At 36.6% G+C, this 18184-nt stretch overlaps 3 protein-coding genes across 5 annotated transcripts in view; 1 reads left to right on the top strand and 2 right to left on the bottom strand.

The window, feature by feature from the left end:
* LOC107740090 (actin filament-associated protein 1-like 1) overlaps positions 1 to 8209 on the top strand; it is a 32114-nt gene extending 23905 nt beyond the window's left edge. For both annotated transcript variants that reach the window (XM_016552373.1, XM_016552372.1), the window contains exons 10-19: positions 493 to 571; positions 2020 to 2169; positions 2382 to 2593; positions 3924 to 4069; positions 4163 to 4220; positions 5187 to 5298; positions 5644 to 5811; positions 6754 to 6929; positions 7015 to 7137; positions 7370 to 8209. In XM_016552373.1, coding sequence (XP_016407859.1) covers positions 493 to 571; positions 2020 to 2169; positions 2382 to 2593; positions 3924 to 4069; positions 4163 to 4220; positions 5187 to 5298; positions 5644 to 5811; positions 6754 to 6929; positions 7015 to 7137; positions 7370 to 7396 — 1251 coding nt within the window. In that variant the 3' untranslated portion in view covers positions 7397 to 8209. The remainder of the gene's footprint in view (positions 1 to 492; positions 572 to 2019; positions 2170 to 2381; positions 2594 to 3923; positions 4070 to 4162; positions 4221 to 5186; positions 5299 to 5643; positions 5812 to 6753; positions 6930 to 7014; positions 7138 to 7369) is intronic.
* Positions 8210 to 8281: 72 nt separating this feature from the next.
* LOC107740092 (securin-like) lies at positions 8282 to 9713 on the bottom strand. Of its 2 annotated transcripts, none has more exons than XM_016552375.1 (6): positions 9618 to 9713; positions 9291 to 9404; positions 9032 to 9183; positions 8884 to 8956; positions 8636 to 8785; positions 8282 to 8560 (listed from the first exon to the last, which is right to left on the bottom strand). In XM_016552375.1, the coding sequence occupies exons 2-6, from the start codon at positions 9379 to 9381 to the stop codon at positions 8475 to 8477; spliced, it is 552 nt and encodes a 183-aa protein (XP_016407861.1). In that variant the 5' UTR covers positions 9382 to 9404; positions 9618 to 9713; the 3' UTR covers positions 8282 to 8474. The 2 variants fall into 2 exon arrangements, with proteins under 2 accessions (XP_016407861.1, XP_016407862.1); XM_016552376.1 differs by having other exon boundaries at positions 8282 to 8557.
* A 79-nt stretch (positions 9714 to 9792) lies between these two features.
* Positions 9793 to 13743, bottom strand: LOC107740091 (gamma-aminobutyric acid type A receptor subunit pi). Its single transcript, XM_016552374.1, has 9 exons — positions 13634 to 13743; positions 13437 to 13549; positions 13273 to 13340; positions 12965 to 13182; positions 12758 to 12840; positions 12508 to 12645; positions 11319 to 11471; positions 11023 to 11216; positions 9793 to 10937 (listed from the first exon to the last, which is right to left on the bottom strand). Exons 1-9 carry the CDS (start codon positions 13741 to 13743, stop codon positions 10620 to 10622), a joined length of 1395 nt encoding a protein of 464 aa, XP_016407860.1. The 3' UTR covers positions 9793 to 10619.
* Between the last annotated feature and the right edge of the window lie 4441 nt (positions 13744 to 18184).

The raw sequence follows: 18184 nt of genomic DNA, 5'->3' as shown, positions 1-18184 counted from the left end.
ATCATTGTATGTAAGTGTGTAATTACATCCCCAGTGCTGCTGTGAATGCCGGTCTGTGTGTGTGTGTGTGTAAACAGACTGACAGCATTTAAATGTTCATGGCTCACTTTCCATCTGCTTTAATTAAAAGGTGTCAAGCTCAGGGTGGTAAATTCTGTCAGAACAGCTGTAAATAATGGGTTGAATTTAAGGGACCTGTTGCGAGAGGCAAAAGCATGGGGAATGTTATGATGTGTGTGTGTGTTTGCATGTCAGGAAACACATTTTATCTGAATTCAGCAGTCAGTTGTGAAAGGTAGACTGTGCTGGGAGTGTGTTTCCTGTCTGAACACTGTTACTGTAATTGTCTGGCCACAACAGCACCCTGTTCCTACACCTTGTTTTCAATAATCTGCATATCCTATACAGTATTAGCCATATAATAGTTATAGATGTGTACTGTTAAAAATGTGGCATGTTTAGTTTAATCTGGCTGTGCTGTTGTCCCTGTAGTGCTGTTCTTCAGAGAAGCAAACCTCAGATTCTGACAGTATGCCAAGTGTTGAAAGTGCTCGCGATGGACGGGAAAATGGTGAGATCTTCAGTTTATTCTTCTCCGATTACACTTTTCACTTTTCTTTTTTTTCTGACTTACAGTTCTTCTGTCTTTCTCTTTATTTGTGATGTTTGCTAAGGCAAGCCTTACTATTGCTTATATTCAGGGGAATTTTTTTTAAACTACAAAGTAAAAAAGTACAATTAAAGTGAAAGCAATTCAACCTGCAGTATTTTCGATTTGCATATGAACTGCCTAGCAGGACCCTGGATACCACCCAAACCACCCTAGAAATCGCGTAACAATGTGAAAAAACACCTTAGTGACCACATGGCAACATACAGAGCTTGGTATGGTACTTACAAATTGGAGTCCGTTACTGATTCCAAATTACATGACAAAATTTGTAGTTAGTAACTTAAGCCATTACATTACACATTTTAGGTAATATAATCAGAGTACTTTTTGATTACTTTTAGATTACTTTTAACATAACCCGTTTATCAGATTGATTTAAATAGGATAATATTGTGCCATACTAATATTAAAATGCAAATAAAATATATTCCTTTTGTTGTTAGACAACATAAAGTGAATTAAGCATTACATTATGTCAAGGTTTCCCAAACTGGGGCTCGTGAAGGAACTGCAGGGGGTTTGTGAGTTTAATGAAAAGCTAATAATTAATTAAGTCATAAAAATGTCATAAACATTCAAATAAATCATTTTAAAATAACTTCAGTCAAAATAAAACACTTACTAAAAAATGAAATATTTTTTTTACCTGCATGTTATATGTAGGCAGTTTAGAAAGAAAAATTAAAATAATTAGGGAGAATCAAGAAATTATGAATAATCTATTGCTATTGTGTGAATATATGTATTTAAGTAATCAATAAAAAAGTAACTGTAGTCTGATTACGAGTATTTTAAAATGTAATTTAATCTAATTACAAGTACTTAATTTTCAGAATTTGATAACGTAATCCAGATTAGATGTAATCAGTTACTATCCTGCTCTGGCAACATATTAAAAACCAGTCAGAACACCTCATCAACAACTCAGAAAGCCTTAGAAACCACAGCAATTCCCTCACTGTGAGAGAAAAAACACTCATAATTCCTTAGAAACTGCATAGCAATACCCTGGCAACCACTTAAAACATCAATATTGCTTTGGAAAGTTTATCGTGGCAAGAAACACTCACAAATTCTTCTGAATGTAAAAATCTTGTTTCTCTCTCACTCTCCCTCTCTCTCACACACACACACTTTATTCATCCTTTTTCCCCCTGAGCATTGTCACAGGTGCTCTATTAACAAGCAGGAAGTCTTTATGCAAGATGTGGATTGTTTGTGATTATCATTGTTTGGGACCAGTGAAATCTTTATTAGCTTTGGCCTAATTCCTGCAGATTGTGTGTCTGTAGACCACACATATCTTTACATTGTTTTTCACTGAACCATCAAACGCATGTTTACAGGTAAACCCAAGCGAGGTGCACTGTCAGAGCTAACGGGCACCGTAAGCCGAGCCGCAGGAAGAAAGATCACAAGAATGATCAGTTTCTCCAAAAGAAAGCCTCCACTGCCAGGAGATGCCCGCACGTCACTCGATCAGGATCCTCGGTGTGGTAGGACACACATCTTTCTCTCTCGTCTCCCTTTCTCTTTCTCAGATTACAATACCCATGACTCTCTCTCCACCTGTTATTTTCAACTTCTCTTTCTTAGCCTTTGATGTCAGACAGTGAAGCAGAATAAATCTACACCATGAAACAGAGGTGGGAGTACTGTAATAATTGCTGTAATTCTTTGTGTGTGTGTGTGTGTGTGTGTGTGTCAGGTTATGTAGGAGTGCTGTTGAATCAGTGCTGGAAGGAACACTGGTGTCGTGTGCGGGCCGGGTCTCTTTACCTTTACCGTGAGAAAGGAGAACAGCGGGTCCCACACACTACTGTGGCTCTGAAGGGATGCGAGGTCGTCCCAGGCCTCGGGCCCAAACACCCCTTCGCCCTGAGGATACTGAAAGGAGGTGCAGAGCTGGCAGCTTTAGAGGTATTTCGTGTGACGTTTTCACAACAATGCTTCATAGAGATATATTCTAGCAGTTAGCAATATGAAAATTCTGGCTGATGAAGACAAGCCAACAATTTTTATTACGGATATTAAAATGATTTAATAGTTTGTCTAAATAATAAAAAAAAAACACTCATATGTATTCACCTGCAGCATTTAAAAATATTTAAATGCTACAGGTGAATATAGACATCACATCATTATAATGTACAGTTGCATCTCAGAAAATTTGAATGTTAGAACAAACATGAGCTACAAGCATGAACAGAGCCAGAGACAAAATATATTACACACAAGCTAAGATTTGGACAGAATTGATTGTTTTTCAATTTCACCATATGATAAATGAGTTTTAAAGAATTACAAAACATTTTTTACATATTTTTTGAGCTATTGCCATTTTATTGATAGTATAATAGGAATGCACAATACATAAGTATTATTGTTAACAACCTATAACTAAAACTCAAACAAAAATTTTAAATGTAAACTAAAATGTAATCTAAAAAAACTTAAATGAAATCTAAATAAAAATATTTGTAAAAAAAAAAAGTTATAAAAATGGACAATTACTAAATGGCTAAAATGTAAACTAAAATAAAACTGAAAACATAAATTATAAAAAGAAAAGCTAAATAAAAATTTCAATAAATACTATAATAGAATATAAATAATCCTAAAATAACACTCGGTTATCAGCCAAAATTATGGATTTTTACATTTATCAGTATCAGTCAAAATTGGATATTTCATTGTGCATGCTTATTTCCTCTGTTTTTGCATTTAGGTAACATTTGTTGTCATGTAACATTCACTTAGAGTTAATCTTTAAAAACTGTAATTACATATTAACACTTCAATGTAATCTTTAACAAATTAATTCTTACATTTGTTAAAGATTACATTGAACAGTGTTAATATGTTTTTAGTTATTAGAGTTTTTAATTTTTTTTTCATTTCAGTCATTTTGTAATTGTCAATTTTTATAATTTTTTAAAATATTTTTATTTAGATTTAATTAAAAATTTTTAGATTACATTTTTAATTTTTGTTTAAGTATTAGTTATAGTTTGTTAACAATAATACTGATGTATTGGGCCTTCCTGTTATACTATCAATAAAATGGCAATAGCTCAAAAAATATTTTTAAAATGTTTTGTAATTTTTTAATACTCATTTATCATGTGATGAAATTAAAACAATAAATTCTGTCCAAATCTTAGTTTATGTCTGTGTGTAATATATATTTAGTCTCTGGCTGTTTGTGCTTGTAGCTCATGTTTGTTCCTGTGTGTGTTTGTTGTGCTAGGCGAGTTGCTCGGAGGACATGGGCCGCTGGCTGGGAGTCCTGTTGGCAGAAACCGGTTCCTCTGCTGACCCCGAGTCCCTACATTATGACTATGTAGATGTGGAAACTATTGCCAACATCCGTACAGCTGCCCGTCACTCTTTCCTGTGAGTTGAGGGTGAATGAGATGAGGGCTGGAGTTTTTAGATTGGGTCATCTTGTTGATTTTGACCACCTTGTTTCTTTTCCTGTTTATTTAGATGGGCAACCTCCACAGATTCCAGAACGTATGATGAGGTCCCTTTCGAAGCCATAGAGGTTTGTGGTCGCAGATGAACAAACATTTGATCATGTACTTACACTCTAACACAGTGGTTTCCAGCCTTTTTCTCAGAGGACACTTTTTACAAGCCATATGCTTCACAACCCTCCCTCCAAAAGAAAATTCTTCACAAAAAAGCACTTCATTTTATGTGCACAGACTTAAATTCAAAGCATATAGAGAGAAATACAAAACATGTACATGCATCAAAGAGAGCATGGTAATTCTGTTAACCTTTAAGAAGAGATCAGATGTATCCTTGTGCCTCTGTGTGCATGTGTTGTGACTGGACTTTAATGAAATATGAGAAGTGTGTGATGACTCTTTGTGCAGTAATCAGGGGTTAGAGCAGGTTCAGTCGTCATGGCCTCTGGCCTCTGAGTGGCTTGTTAAACCCATGCTGAACCTTCAGACACCCGCACAGAAGCTTCAGTTCTCCATCTGTACGTGCCTCAAATCATGTGATCAGGTTACACAATAATAAAAAAAAAATTTAGTTAAATTGAAGTAGTGGAAATTTTTTTTGATTTTTAAACAGTTTTTTTCCCTCAGTTGTTTATGTAACATTGGTCATTGAGTGAGTTTTTTATTAAATTATTTTAATTTGTTAATATTAATTGTATTAATAATTATATTTAATAATTTTTGGTCATCCTCAGCATTCTTGGAAGTTTGCTGAGGCCACCCAGTGGGCCCTAGCTCTCTTTTTTAGAACCACTGTAGTAAATAAAGGCAAAATTCTATTATATTTCACTAAATTTTTTATTAAAATAAATAAACCAGTAGATTTTTGTAGATTTGTTTATCAAAACACAATTGGCATGAACTATTCAATGTTAAACATTTGTTGCGTTGGGAATATGAGGGACATAAATGGCATTGGAACCGTATGAAGCAGCATACAGTACTTATATATATATACATATTGACAGTATCTGACCTGGTACACTTTTTCCTTTCAGCAGGAAAATGAGAGGTTGAGGGGAGGAGCACAAACGAAACGTCGTTCATCTTTCTCCAGCAGTGACACAGGAAAGCCCAGTCCACAAATCACCCTAAAGCGCCACGGCTCCAGTGAGTCCCATCACACTCGGCACTGTGCCGGTTGTGATTATAACAAACACAGCTGTTGGATTCAGCATTGTCTTTAACATAGAGTATGGTGGTTTAAAGTTTTTATAAGCATTCTGCTGACTGCTCAACCTTATTTTGGCCATTTTGAAAATGGCTGCAAAGTTCTTGCACTGTCACATCAAAAGCAGTCAGAATAATGTAACCTGAGCTTAACAAGACATTTTGGTTTGATCTACAGCTTTCTGCATTTTCACACTCATTCTCTCACCAGATAAGTGCTAAGAGCTTTGCCACCTTCCCACAGACTTCTAGGGTCTGATCTTTGACCTTTACTTGACATTGCAGACGCAAATCAATACGGGAGGTATGGGAAAACGCGGGCACAGGAGGACGCACGCCGATACTTGAAAGAAAAAGAAGACCTGGAGAAAGAAATAGACAGTATCAGAAGTGCACTAGTCTCACTGCGGAATAAGAAACGAGAGGCAAAAGAGAAGATGAAGGGTGCAACGGGTGAGAAAGCAAGCTTTCCTGCCTATTTAATGAGATGCTCAGGGACTCTTTCACAATAGTTAAACAAGTGACTTTCCCCCACTTTTACTAGCAAAATAACTTTATTGCTTTTTTTCTTTTAGCATATTGCAAATTTTAATTCAATCATGTAAACGTATGTCCTTGTTTCTCTTTTATATCCATGTTTATGATACATAGTGTTCATAAATTATTCTCTTGAGAGGGTAACAGCCATATTATCATAACACAGAACACTTTTAAATCGCATTATGGCTTGAAAAAATTAAGACCGTTATAAATATTAGAACAGTATTTTATAGTACTGTAAAATGATGATTGTTTTTCTTGAATACTTATGTTTTTATTTTACATTGAAAAAGCATTATTACAATAGTAATGTTTCTTATTTTATTTAATATTTTGGTTGTAATAATTATTATAATTATTAGTTTACAGTGAAATAGTATTATTGTAATATTATAATAGTAGTAGTATATTGTAATATTATTGTAGTAATTTTTATATATTTTTATATTTATAACATTTTACATTTTAATAATAATAATAATAATTATTATTATTTTGTAGTGAAATAGGATTATCACAATGGTGATGTTTCTAGTGTTTTTTTTGTGTGTTTTTACATTAAATTACAATTACAATACAATATAAATTACAATAAATATTAAAATTGTAATTGTATAACAACTTTCCATGCCACATTGTACAGCTCTACACACAAGCACAGCAAACCTGGAGCTTTTTAAAATCACATTTTAAAATCGCAAGTTTTTTTATGAAAAATCAATTTCTTCCCTAAATTGTGCAGCTTACTTCACTACTGTCCTTAAACTCATGTTGATGTCATTTCTTTGTTTATTATGGTTATAATTGATCTGCCAAAAAGTCATATTTAAATTGAACTATGTACATGTTGTGCAGATAAGCAGAAGTTGGCTTTAGAGGAGCGTGTAGCCCAGCTGGAGGACAGCTGTCGGGTGAAAGGAGGAGAGCGTGTGGACCTAGAGCTCAAGCTCACACAGGTGAAGGAAAACCTGAAGAAATCTTTGGCTGGTGGAGAACTGGGGGCGCCTACAGAGTCTAAACCTACAAACAAGGTACTGACAAATATTAGAATTATTAGTGATTTACTGATCAGTTATTGTTCATAATTGTTAAATATGCGACTTGTTTTCCTTACAGACTCAAAGGACGGAGACTCAGTATATTGAGTCGTTTCTCCCTGTCAACTGCGCCTCTGAAATTCGTAAGCGGCCCCCCTCCATCTATGCATCCACTAAGGGAAATGTTATACAGAAAGCTAAGGTAAACACGTCAGTGTTCACAACATTATGCAGTGCAATGTATCAAAAGACAGATAATGCAAACAGAACAGTTTGCTGCATCAATAGAGATCACATTAAAACAGTCAGTCTCTAATGAGTTTCATTGATCAGTTTGGGTCCCTGCTATTAAGATTTTATATGTTGCAGAATAGGCCTGTTTGTGTGTGCGCGTGTGTGTGTCACTTAAACCTTAATGCTTTGTTTTTACCCAGGAATGGGAATCCAAGAAGGGGACTTAAACTGCTTATCAGGAAGACCCACAGACTTAAGACTTTGTGCCATGTCAAGGTTAACATGAGGACTTTTCTACCAACTTCCCCCAAGACAGACTGCTGTATATGCAAATCTTTTGACTACGACGGCTGCCACTTTTGCAACTTTATAACGGGGCTAGAATGAAAAAGCAGCAGCTCTGTTATAATACTTTGCAGTCAAATGATGTCCTCTATCTTGTGAAGTTCTACATTACCGGCACAAAATATTGAAGGATTGAGGCGGTATGAGGAATAATAGTTTGTCCACTGAAAGTGAAAGAAAGGGTTATGGGTAGGTTATAAAGAAAGATGGCAATGCATGTTTGAGACAATCCACTTTAAAATAGTATTTTAGGCATGGTGATTGATTTGTACAAAGTCTTTTTTTTATTTCATTGCTTATACAGTACTTATGGGGTAACTCCTGCTCTTAATCAAGTGGTGCTAATAACAGTGTACATATGACAACTGTAAATAATTTTAACATTTTTTTCTAAAACTAGCCTCAATGTGTTTAACTGATACTTCTGTCTGTAACCTTTTCTTTACCACCTTTTAATGTGAGTAACATTTGCACTTTAAAATGTCTTTAGACATGGAGATGGGAATATTCTTTTAATAAAGGAAAAAGTGTATTTTTGTTCTTTGTTATAGACTTGCATGGGAACTATAAATTGGAAACAACATAGGGCATTACTGAGATCTTATACAAACCAGACCCTAACCCAAATGAAGTGAACATTCAGATTTCCTAGAAACAGTGACAGGCATTTAATAACCCTAGTGTGCCACTAAAAGTTTCCCCAAAAAAAAAAAAAAACATTTCCTTATAAACTGGATTTACAGAAAAGAGGACTAGTAGATTGTCAGTTAAAGTTTAATGAAGTACAACACCTTTAATGAGATCTTAACACTACTGAGCAACTGACCCAGTTAAGTTTAAACAAAGACCGCTTGGCGTCAGACTAACATACAAACAGAAGTTTCATAAAACGTTTAATACAGTAAAGAAAGCAAACAATTTAAAAAAAGAAAAAAGTACAAAGTTAACAAACCACAAAGTTTAGAGTTCACACTCAGGGGGCAAGTCAACAGTCAGCTCGCTGATCGTCTGTAGGAATGCCTCCATTTCATCATCGTATTCCACTGCTGCATGAGAGGAACAAGTTTAACTGGGCATAAAGACAACTTTAAGCTACATTTCTAAATACATCCATCCATTACCTCTGGGCATCTTTAAAGGCGAGAGTGGCAAACATGGGTCCATAAGCAGCTCTTCCACAGGTGAAGCAGTCGGCCACATCCGTTTTCCCAAACCAGCCAGAGAGAAACGACTCAGGTAGACTTCATCTGGAACACCGTAGGTCTCAAACTCTACAAATTTAACATGGGACAGAATTATCAAGAGCTGAACTCAAAAGTTTAGTTTTAAAGCCAAAAAAAAAAAAAAATACACGGCAGGTCGGTCTTACCGCTTGGATTGTATGGGAAACACTTCTCAATCTCTGCCAACTCCTCACTAGCTGGCTGAGCAGGAACCTTACACTGATGGAACAAAAACCCATTTAATCAACCTACAAACAACGTTCATACAGTTTTCTCTGCATATCAAGAACAAACCTTGGCTTCAGCAGGTTTAGTCTTCTCCTCTGCTTTATGAGAGGCTGCTGGAGTGGCAGCAACCTTATTTATGACACCCAGAGCTTTACGGCTGGACTGCAGAGGAGCGCCAAGACGTGCCTTTCCTGTCAGAGGTGTTCTCAAGCACTGATCTGAAAGTGTGACAGACGTAAATTAAGGACTTTGTGAATAGTTCCGTGTTGGTTTGGTTATGAGACAAAACCTAACGTTACATTGGTCTCTGACCACCGGCACTGACCTGGAGCAGAGTGCAGTCTGTTCTGGCGAGACTTGATGGCTGGAGTGGTCAGTCTGCCGTTCTCCTGATCCAGGTAAATCATGGTGTCCATGTCTGTACGTTAGCTTTTAAAAGCTTTGACAAGCAACACAATGAAAATGTAACTTGTTTGGTACAAATAATGCCATTCATGATCTGTAACGAAGCAATTCGTCCAACTAGGCAATTCCGTTTGTCAGTTTTACATTAAACAAAAAAAAGTGACTGGCGGAATATTACATGAGGTTTATCATTGCATACAGGCAGGTTAATTTACACGTAACTTAGACTTTTTAAGTTAAACCTTACCGTTTCTCCTCCACTCAAGCAAAACGACGTTTGTTTCGGTTCCAAGTTTCCCGGCTGAGTTTTAAAAGGCAACTTGCTTCCTGATTGGCTGATGGATTTTCCTCTTTGACCAGGCGATGCTCTTAGTTCATTGGGTAAGTGCGACAGTGCCACCTTATGGCCAGAGTGAGTAAAGCAATAGGGTCATAGATGATCAGTGATTTGTTGGCGGTGATGCACGAATGGCGTTCAGTCTGATAGTAAACCCGAAGAAGAAAGTGAAATCTCCAAATATATCACTTAAAATGGGTGGATGGACCCATGGATGAGTAGATTGGGTGATTATGAGTGGGTGATTAAGTAGTCAGATGTTTCATTACTACTGTATCATCAGAACAATTTGATTGAAAATGTAAACATAACTACTGTTACAAATTAGTTTAGGTGATTATTAGTGGCATATTGCAGTGAAATATTGCATAATCGCATACGTTTCTTTGTTTTGTTTTATTCATTCCTTTTTTTAAACATTAAAACTTTATTTACAGGTTTGAATTAGATTTGACAATGTGAAATCAGATTGTGGACCCCATACAGCCATGCATGCATACACTGACCATTAATGCTTTTATTTAATGCCATTTATTATGGTCAGTGCTTATGGAGTTTACAGCATCCCTACAGCGCATTACGTTTACCTAGCAAAACAAAGCAAGAAGAAAAACATGTAAAGCATTGAACCCTTAAATAAATCAGTAATGTGAAGGCAATTGCGAACAGCATCCTCCTTTGTGTCCTGCTGCAGATGAGTCTGTGTGGTGATTTATGTGTGTCCATATAATCTTCACTGTCATTGTTGTGTAGAAACACTTGCTTCAATGCAACAATGAACCAAGTCCAGCTCCTTCTTACACTGCACTATTTAACTGTAATTGATGGGTAGTCAACAGTATTTTCACTTTTACAGTCATTTGTGCAATACTTTGTTCATTAATGGAGATGGGAGGTAGAGTTGTTTATCCATTAGAATAAAAGGTAGTAGAGCCAGTAGAAAATATTGACAAGGAGAAATACCATGGGGAAAAATACACGTGCATTTCTGTCGATGTTGTTAGGATTCTCGACACTCATCATGGATGCTGCTCGGCGAGACATTTGCTTTACGGAGGACAAACCGCAGCCCTTCTCTTTCTTCTTGTCTGTGGCTTCATTCCCTTCGCATGTCACAGATTGCTCAGGCGTCTCCTGCTGAGTGGATTCTTCTGTCTGCATCTTTTTGGGTGACATTGAATTTGCCAAATGAGTCGTACCATTTGACTCCTCGAATTCTTTGAGTAGTTCCTGTGAAAATTGAATGTAAAAATGAAAAAAATATAATAGGTTGTACAAAATGTGTCATTTTAACCACTATGCAGAGGTTTCTCACCCTTTGCACATCTACAATGGTCTGGTGCTGCATGGTGCAGAAATGAGCGCAGGCATATTCCAGCAGAGCACCAAAGATGAAGGTGAAACAGATGCCGAGATAGACGTCGATAGCCTTAATGAAGCAGTTGGCATTGGGAAGTGAGGTCCTGGCACCCATCATTAGTGTGGTCATAGTAAGAACAGTGGTCACCCCTGTCAAATAAATGGATTTGACAGAGAATATTTAGTATATTTCATCAAGAAATGTTTTGTAACATATGTTTTCTAGAGTAATAAGCTCTTAGAATCACTGACCGATGCAGGTGCGAGCTGGAACGGAGGACTGACTGATCCAGAAAGACACCCATGACAGAACCACCAGCAATGTTGAGGGCACATATGTCTCCAGAATGAAGAACAATACATTTCTACGTAAAGAGAAGTGCAGAACTAGCTTCGGGTAAAAACCTGCAACAGATCCAGAATATTGCAGGTGATTCACTGTAAAAAAAAAAAATGCTTGCAATTTTCACAAAAAAAGTACTATAAGAGTGCTACATTAAGAATAGTTAATTGATTAACTGTAAGATATCTTATCATATACAATGAAAACGGTAAATAGTTTAAAATTGCATTACTGTATTTTTTCAAGTAAAAACCATATAATATATACAGTGCATATAATATATATAGCCCCTGAATGACACATATATGTTATTTAAATAGTTTTGTTTCTTCTCATTTTGGTATACAGTAATGTACATTTTGGTGTTTTCTGTTGTCTATGTCTATGTTTAGTTGCTTTCCGTTTTACCACCTGTATTATCTGTGGTTTTTGGTACATTATAATGTAAAATTCTAATTTTGGTAATTGGAGTAGATTAGTAATATTAACATTATATATCACTTTAAAATGTGTGATAATAAATTGTAAAATATTCAGGCACCAACATTTACTGTAAATTTAACTGATTTTTTTTACGCTGTAGACAGCAGTTTCTAGCAGCACTAGCGATACCAAAGTTATAAATTTGATTACTAGGAAATATATGCAATGAGTAAATGTACAGTGGGACCAAAACGTTGTATGATTTTTAGTCCATTTAAAAAAAAAAAAACAACAGCACAGCTGATTAAACCAAGTGGCATCTGCAGAAAAAAATATGCTATGCAATTGTTTGTTTTATCATTCTAAACCTTAAATCTCTTTTTGTGGAATAGTTGTGCTTGTGGTGCTTGTGCTATTTTCTTTGAAATGTCATTTGGACGATTATCTAATGCAATGGCATTCATACATCTTTAAGTCTGGCTTAAGTGTCCAAATTCTTTTTTGGGATTTTGTAAACCATGATTGCACTGTAAGCTGCTTAGAAGTAAGACATCTGCCAAATGCATAGATATACATGTAGAATGTGGCTGAAAGACCAAGACTGACTGGTACTTTTTAGTAAAATTTAAAAAAAAAAATGACCAGGACATTCACAATAAAATGTGATGCTTTTACCCGTTTCATAAACAGCTTCAGATACGGTTGTGTAGTAGCTCTCCACACTGTACTGAGCCAGACGCAGTGTATCTAACCCCTTCACTGAGTCATTCCCTCGGGTCCAGTAAAACACCACATCCTGTAAATTATAGCCCCCTGAACATGCATGCACACACATACAGGTTTAAGTGTCTGTACAGCCTGCTCTTGAATAATCAATAAAAGAAAATCAGCAAAAACCATATGCATTTGTTTTGAAAATGCTTACAGCTTTCTAATTGCAATGTACACTCTTGTCTATCCATAGGATACTTGGTGAGGTCCATGTTGCAGGCGATGGTTGCTGTTATGCTGTGGAGAAAAAGAGGAATATTGATTGAGCCATTTCAGTGGGAAGGTTCCCCAGATGCACATACATCTGCCCGGAGCAGCTGTTCAGCCTTTGGTAAGAAGTAAATTCAGAGTCAGTGTTTACCGAAGAGCGTAGAGCACAGTGCCGTTGCTGAAGATGCGGATCAAACGGTTCTCCACAGTTACATCATGGAGGAAAGAACGTTTAGAATCAGGGATGAACGTATCAGGGATCCACAGCAAAGAAACCAGCCGCCCATCCAGACTCAGACTTTCATTTCCAGGGAATACCAGGCGAGAATCTCGCCATCGTTGTCTTAGGAAGATAGTGGCTGTGTAGTCCTGAAAGTGCATGAACAAAATTGATCATAATCTTATTAATCTGTTGCCTGAAGCCTCTTATCAAAGTAAATTTATACATTTAAATAGTACCATGTTAATCTCAGAGATGGCATCGATGCTGGCAATATCCAAACTCATTCCAATTTCAACAGGCCCCTCTGTGGAAACAAAGAAATGTGTTTTTATTATTAGGTTTTAATTATTTAAATAACTGTATGCGTTTTAATTCTCCATCAATGTTTAATTAGCCTCACGGTTAAAGTTTGGCCTTAGGTATCGATTGTAGCCTTTCATCAGCCTCTGTATGGTGGGCTGCAGTTTCGAATCATTCCACTCGCCGTAATGATTACCATAAAATCCTCTTTCACTGGGAGACAGTGAGAGATGTTAACAATGTGAATGTCTGGTGATTCTTAGTCTCAGTGCGTCAGATGTTTATCTCTTTACTCACCAGTTTGTAATCAACAGAAATAGACTCATCCAGAACAGAAGATAGAGCAGCATTCTGTGACAATGTGATACAGATGAGCAGTGGCTGTGAAGAGGATTTAAGAAAAACATTTAGTTAAAATCGTCCCCATCAAGGATGGATTATGGCCCTATGACACCCTGGGCACCAGCTGCTCTGATGGTCCTATCTTGGCACCCCACACACAGTTTTCTCCAGGGATTATACAAATTAGAGAATAAGTTTTTGTAATTTCGCCTTTGTATTCTACATCTGCCTGTTGAAATGTCTTATAGACTTTTTTATCAAAATTATTCCTGGAAAACTAAGAGCTGCAGCTTTAGATTATCATTTAGTTCAAGTGATAGTTCACCCAAAAATGAATATTCTGTCATGTTACTCAAACCTGTATAATTCTTTTTTCTTCTGTTGAACATAAAAGAAGATTGTTGGTTGTTTGGTTGCAGGTGCTGGTCCCAACCAGCGTACATAGTATTGAAAAAAAAATACTGTAGAAGTCAATGGAGACCAGAAACTTTTTGGTTGCCCACATTCTTCAAAATATCTTCTTTTATGTTCAGCAGAAGAAAGAAAGTCAAACAGGATTGGAACAATTTGAGGGTTAGTAAATAATGACAGAATATTCATTTTTGGGTAAACTATCCCTTTAAGTGGCTGATGATAAAACTGAGTGATGTAAAAATTGATGCAGGGTTCTGGTTCCTGCTGTTTTGATGATTAAATCACTTTTCTATTGCCTTTTTGGTCATTTTTGATTACTAGATAAAACCTTTAATTTAATTGTTTTATTTAAATTTTTTTAGTAATTAGCAAATTGGTAATTAATTATTCAGCAATAGTGAATGAAATTATGAAAGCATTTTTTTAAATAACTCAACAGAACAATTTGCAAATTAAACTCAAGACACACCAGCAATTGCCACTGCAGTTATTGTCATGGGACCTGAACAAGAAGCAGTCCGTAATGAAAGGCGCTGGACCATTTTACCACAGATCAGCCCCCACCAACCATTTCTCTCTCTCTTTCACTCTGTTTCCCTTTATTCTAAGTCTCTCTCTCCCTCTCTTTTTCTCAATGGATTCTTGTAGATTAGAGCAATCTTTCAAAATGTCAGCGCACTTCAATTTCTAAAACAGACCAATTGCACCCTGAAGTGTTACAGAGTATAAACCTTGAGATTATCATCAGCAATTTTGAAGGTGGAGGAGGAGAGGAATAATTAAAGAATGGGAAGATGGGAATGAGAAAGAATATGTAGTGGGAATGATGCGATGAGTGACATGCCTACAAGAAGATGGAACACTATTTACATTCTAGAGAATAAATGTGATAGCACTTGTACTGAAAATTCTGGCAGTTAATATGCGTTTTAAATTAATGCAGTGAGAGCTTGTGAAAAAGCATATATATATATATATATATATATATATATTCCAGCTTTTTCACAAGCTCTCACTGCATTAATTTAAAACGCATATTAACTGCCAGAATTTTCAGTACAAGTGCTATCACATTTATTCTCTAGAATGTAAATAGTGTTCCATCTTCTTGTAGGCATGTCACTCATCGCATCATTCCCACTACATATTCTTTCTCATTCCCATCTTCCCATTCTTTAATTATTCCTCTCCTCCTCCACCCCATCCCTCCATCCACCAGCTGTCCCCATCTCTGTCATGCCGCATGAATATCACAATGACAGCAGTTACCTGTGGAGATCTGAGAAGCAGATCATTGTGGCTTTACCCTTCACTCGTCTTGGTCTCTTTCTCTCTTAGTGTTCCAGCAAAATGTATCCAGATGTTCTCAATCCTTTTCTTTGTATCCTGTTTTTCTTGGGTCTCCTATGTCTTAATTAAATATCTTATTGTTTCTTGCTCTCTCAGCATGCAGTGTGTTTCCTTTGTCCAAACATGGCTTCCCTCACACTCGTCACTTGACTGGCTCAGAGAATAACCCCTCTCTGCGTCCCCATTCCCCCTGCCTCCCCCCAGTGACTCTCTCTGCCTCTTCCTCTCCCTCTCTCTCTCTCTTGTATATACATGTGCACAGCTTTGTCAGATGCCTCTCATGGCACCTGTAGTTTTATAAATGAATCTCTCTCATTGCTAGGCTCCCTATAAATCAATGTCATTAACAATCTCATGTGGCTTGTGACATGCTGCATTCTTCCAATCTCTCTCTCTTCGTCTCACTCAACTGCCCGCCTTCCAGTTTCAACCTCAATGCTGATGATTTGTTCCTCCTTGTAAATTCATATCACATATCACATTTCGCATCTATGTCTTTCATCTCTTTTGTTTCCCGTATCCCTATCATTTTTGTCACACCTGTTACTTTTGAAGTTTCTGTGAGACGATCTATGTCATTTTATTTCCCCATTTCTCCTTTCTGTGTCTGTCTCTTGTCCCTCTATTTTCTCCCCATCTTTTCATCTTGCTCATCCGTATGTTCTTTTAGGATTCCTCGGGGGAGAGTGTTTGTCATTCCACCACAGGGATTTTCACTGCTTTTTCTATCACCAGCTCTTTGTTTGGCTAACACATTTCTAGAGGTCAAACCTGGCCTATACGGAATTTGTGCAACAGAAAATGTTCCACAGATTTGAAATGCACGTAATTCACAATGATTCATACTCCCCATGCACCTTGTGTGTGCATTGGCTAGTTAGATTTTAACTGCCCACACCACAAAAAAAAAAAAAATTTATATATATTTTGTCTGTCCAGAATATATTTTAAATATATGCTACATTTATGTTCTAAACATTGTTGCTTTATGACATATATTTTTCAAACTGACAATAAATTGACTTTCAAATTATTTACATTTCAAATGCCAAAATAAATTACAAAAATGTACTTCAGGGGCAAGAAAATACATTTCAAATCTTAAAATAGATTTTGGTTAATTGCAATATATTTTGGACAATATAAATAGATAGATAGATAGATAGATAGATAGATAGATTTTTTTTAAATGAAAATATATTTGTTAAGTCAGTGTCAATTTACAAGTGCAGATAGCCAACCAGTTGACAAGGCTATTTTCACTAACTCCACCCACTACTTTTCAGATATTTTACCTTTAGCATAAATAGCATATTATTTTATATATAATTTAAACTGTGAATAGCATCTATCACTGTTTGTATTTAGTGCAAACAACATTATTTATTGTTATTTATACTTGGTGCAAACAGTAGTCAATCTACTGTATCACTATTTACACCCAGTGTAAAAAGTTGCTGCCATAAATTAATCAAAGCTGGTTGTTATTTAATAGAATCATTAACTGAAAACTTAAGCTTTTCAGTAAAGCTACATCCACAAAACTAAGTGTCCGTATCAGTCCAAGACAGTTTTCATATCAGCCAGTGCAACGTGGACTTTGAATGAGTATTTGTTTTGTGACTGTTAAAATAATATGTTCTATATAGCATGAATGTAATCTGGACATATTGGATTCGTCATGTTGTCACTGACATGTGACCTACCAGTGTGAGTTGCGTTGCTTCAATATCATTCACAAATCCTGTTCTGCAGCCTCATGAAATAGTAAAGTGGCCATTGGGTGCACACTTCAATCTCCATAGAAGTAAATAATCAGAATATGAATACCATGAATTCGAAGACACTAATATTTTCACTTGCTCTTTTTCACCTACTATATATAGCCTTACACCTTTAAAGCTGTTTCTTAGAAGGTTGCCATTTTTGCTGCAAATGAGTACAGAAAAAAAGAGAACAAGGAAATCAACAGATTCCATCTGGGCTTGGTTCTGGTTTCGTTATTTAGCACTATGACCTATGTAAATAACAAACTTTGGGTTACTTCTCAGGCTACATTTCTTTACAACTCAAGTCAAGTAACATATCAATATCAAAGACAGCAGTCTTTTTTTTCTGTGTCCACCGTCTTATCGCTTTTTGTTCTGCAGTCTTCCATTTATACTTTTGTCAGATGGAAAGCTGCCAGAGGGGTATGATTAAAGTGGACCTGCTTTAATCATACCCCTGCGGATTGACTGGCTCTCTATAATTGAAGCGAACTCCTCTCAGCGTCCTCAGGCTTTAAGTCCACACAACATTGTAAACAGAGGCGCTGGATTCAAACCGACGGCTAAATGAATGTTTGACAGCACAGAGACACACAGGTGATGCCTCAATACTATAACCTCTGCTCTCTGGCTCCAGGGAAGCCTGGTTTCCTTCTTGGATTAATGTTCATCTTCTGCTGCAAATCAGAAGGAAAACTTTTTCAAATGACGCCTCCACAGCTTCGAAACATACACCGATGCCATTGTTTTTGCGAGGCCTGTTTAAGAAGCTCCCAGCCTCTGCTAGCTTATTTGCAAAGATAATAGCGCTCAGCTCCGAGGCACCAGGTGCGCCCTAGATGAAGGAATGGCCTGTCATCCTCCCCTTTAGACCTGTAGACATCAGGCTCTGACTGGTGATCTACTGAGTTCCAGCAGAACAGCTTAGACCAGCTTGTTGTCTGAGCCAGTGACTTATGCCTGAAATGAACCG

This window comes from Sinocyclocheilus rhinocerous, unplaced genomic scaffold (genome assembly GCF_001515625.1).
Source record: "Sinocyclocheilus rhinocerous isolate Xijiao unplaced genomic scaffold, SAMN03320098_v1.1 scaffold584, whole genome shotgun sequence".
Taxonomy (NCBI): domain Eukaryota; kingdom Metazoa; phylum Chordata; class Actinopteri; order Cypriniformes; family Cyprinidae; genus Sinocyclocheilus; species Sinocyclocheilus rhinocerous.
This window is presented reverse-complemented; position numbering and strand designations above follow the sequence as displayed.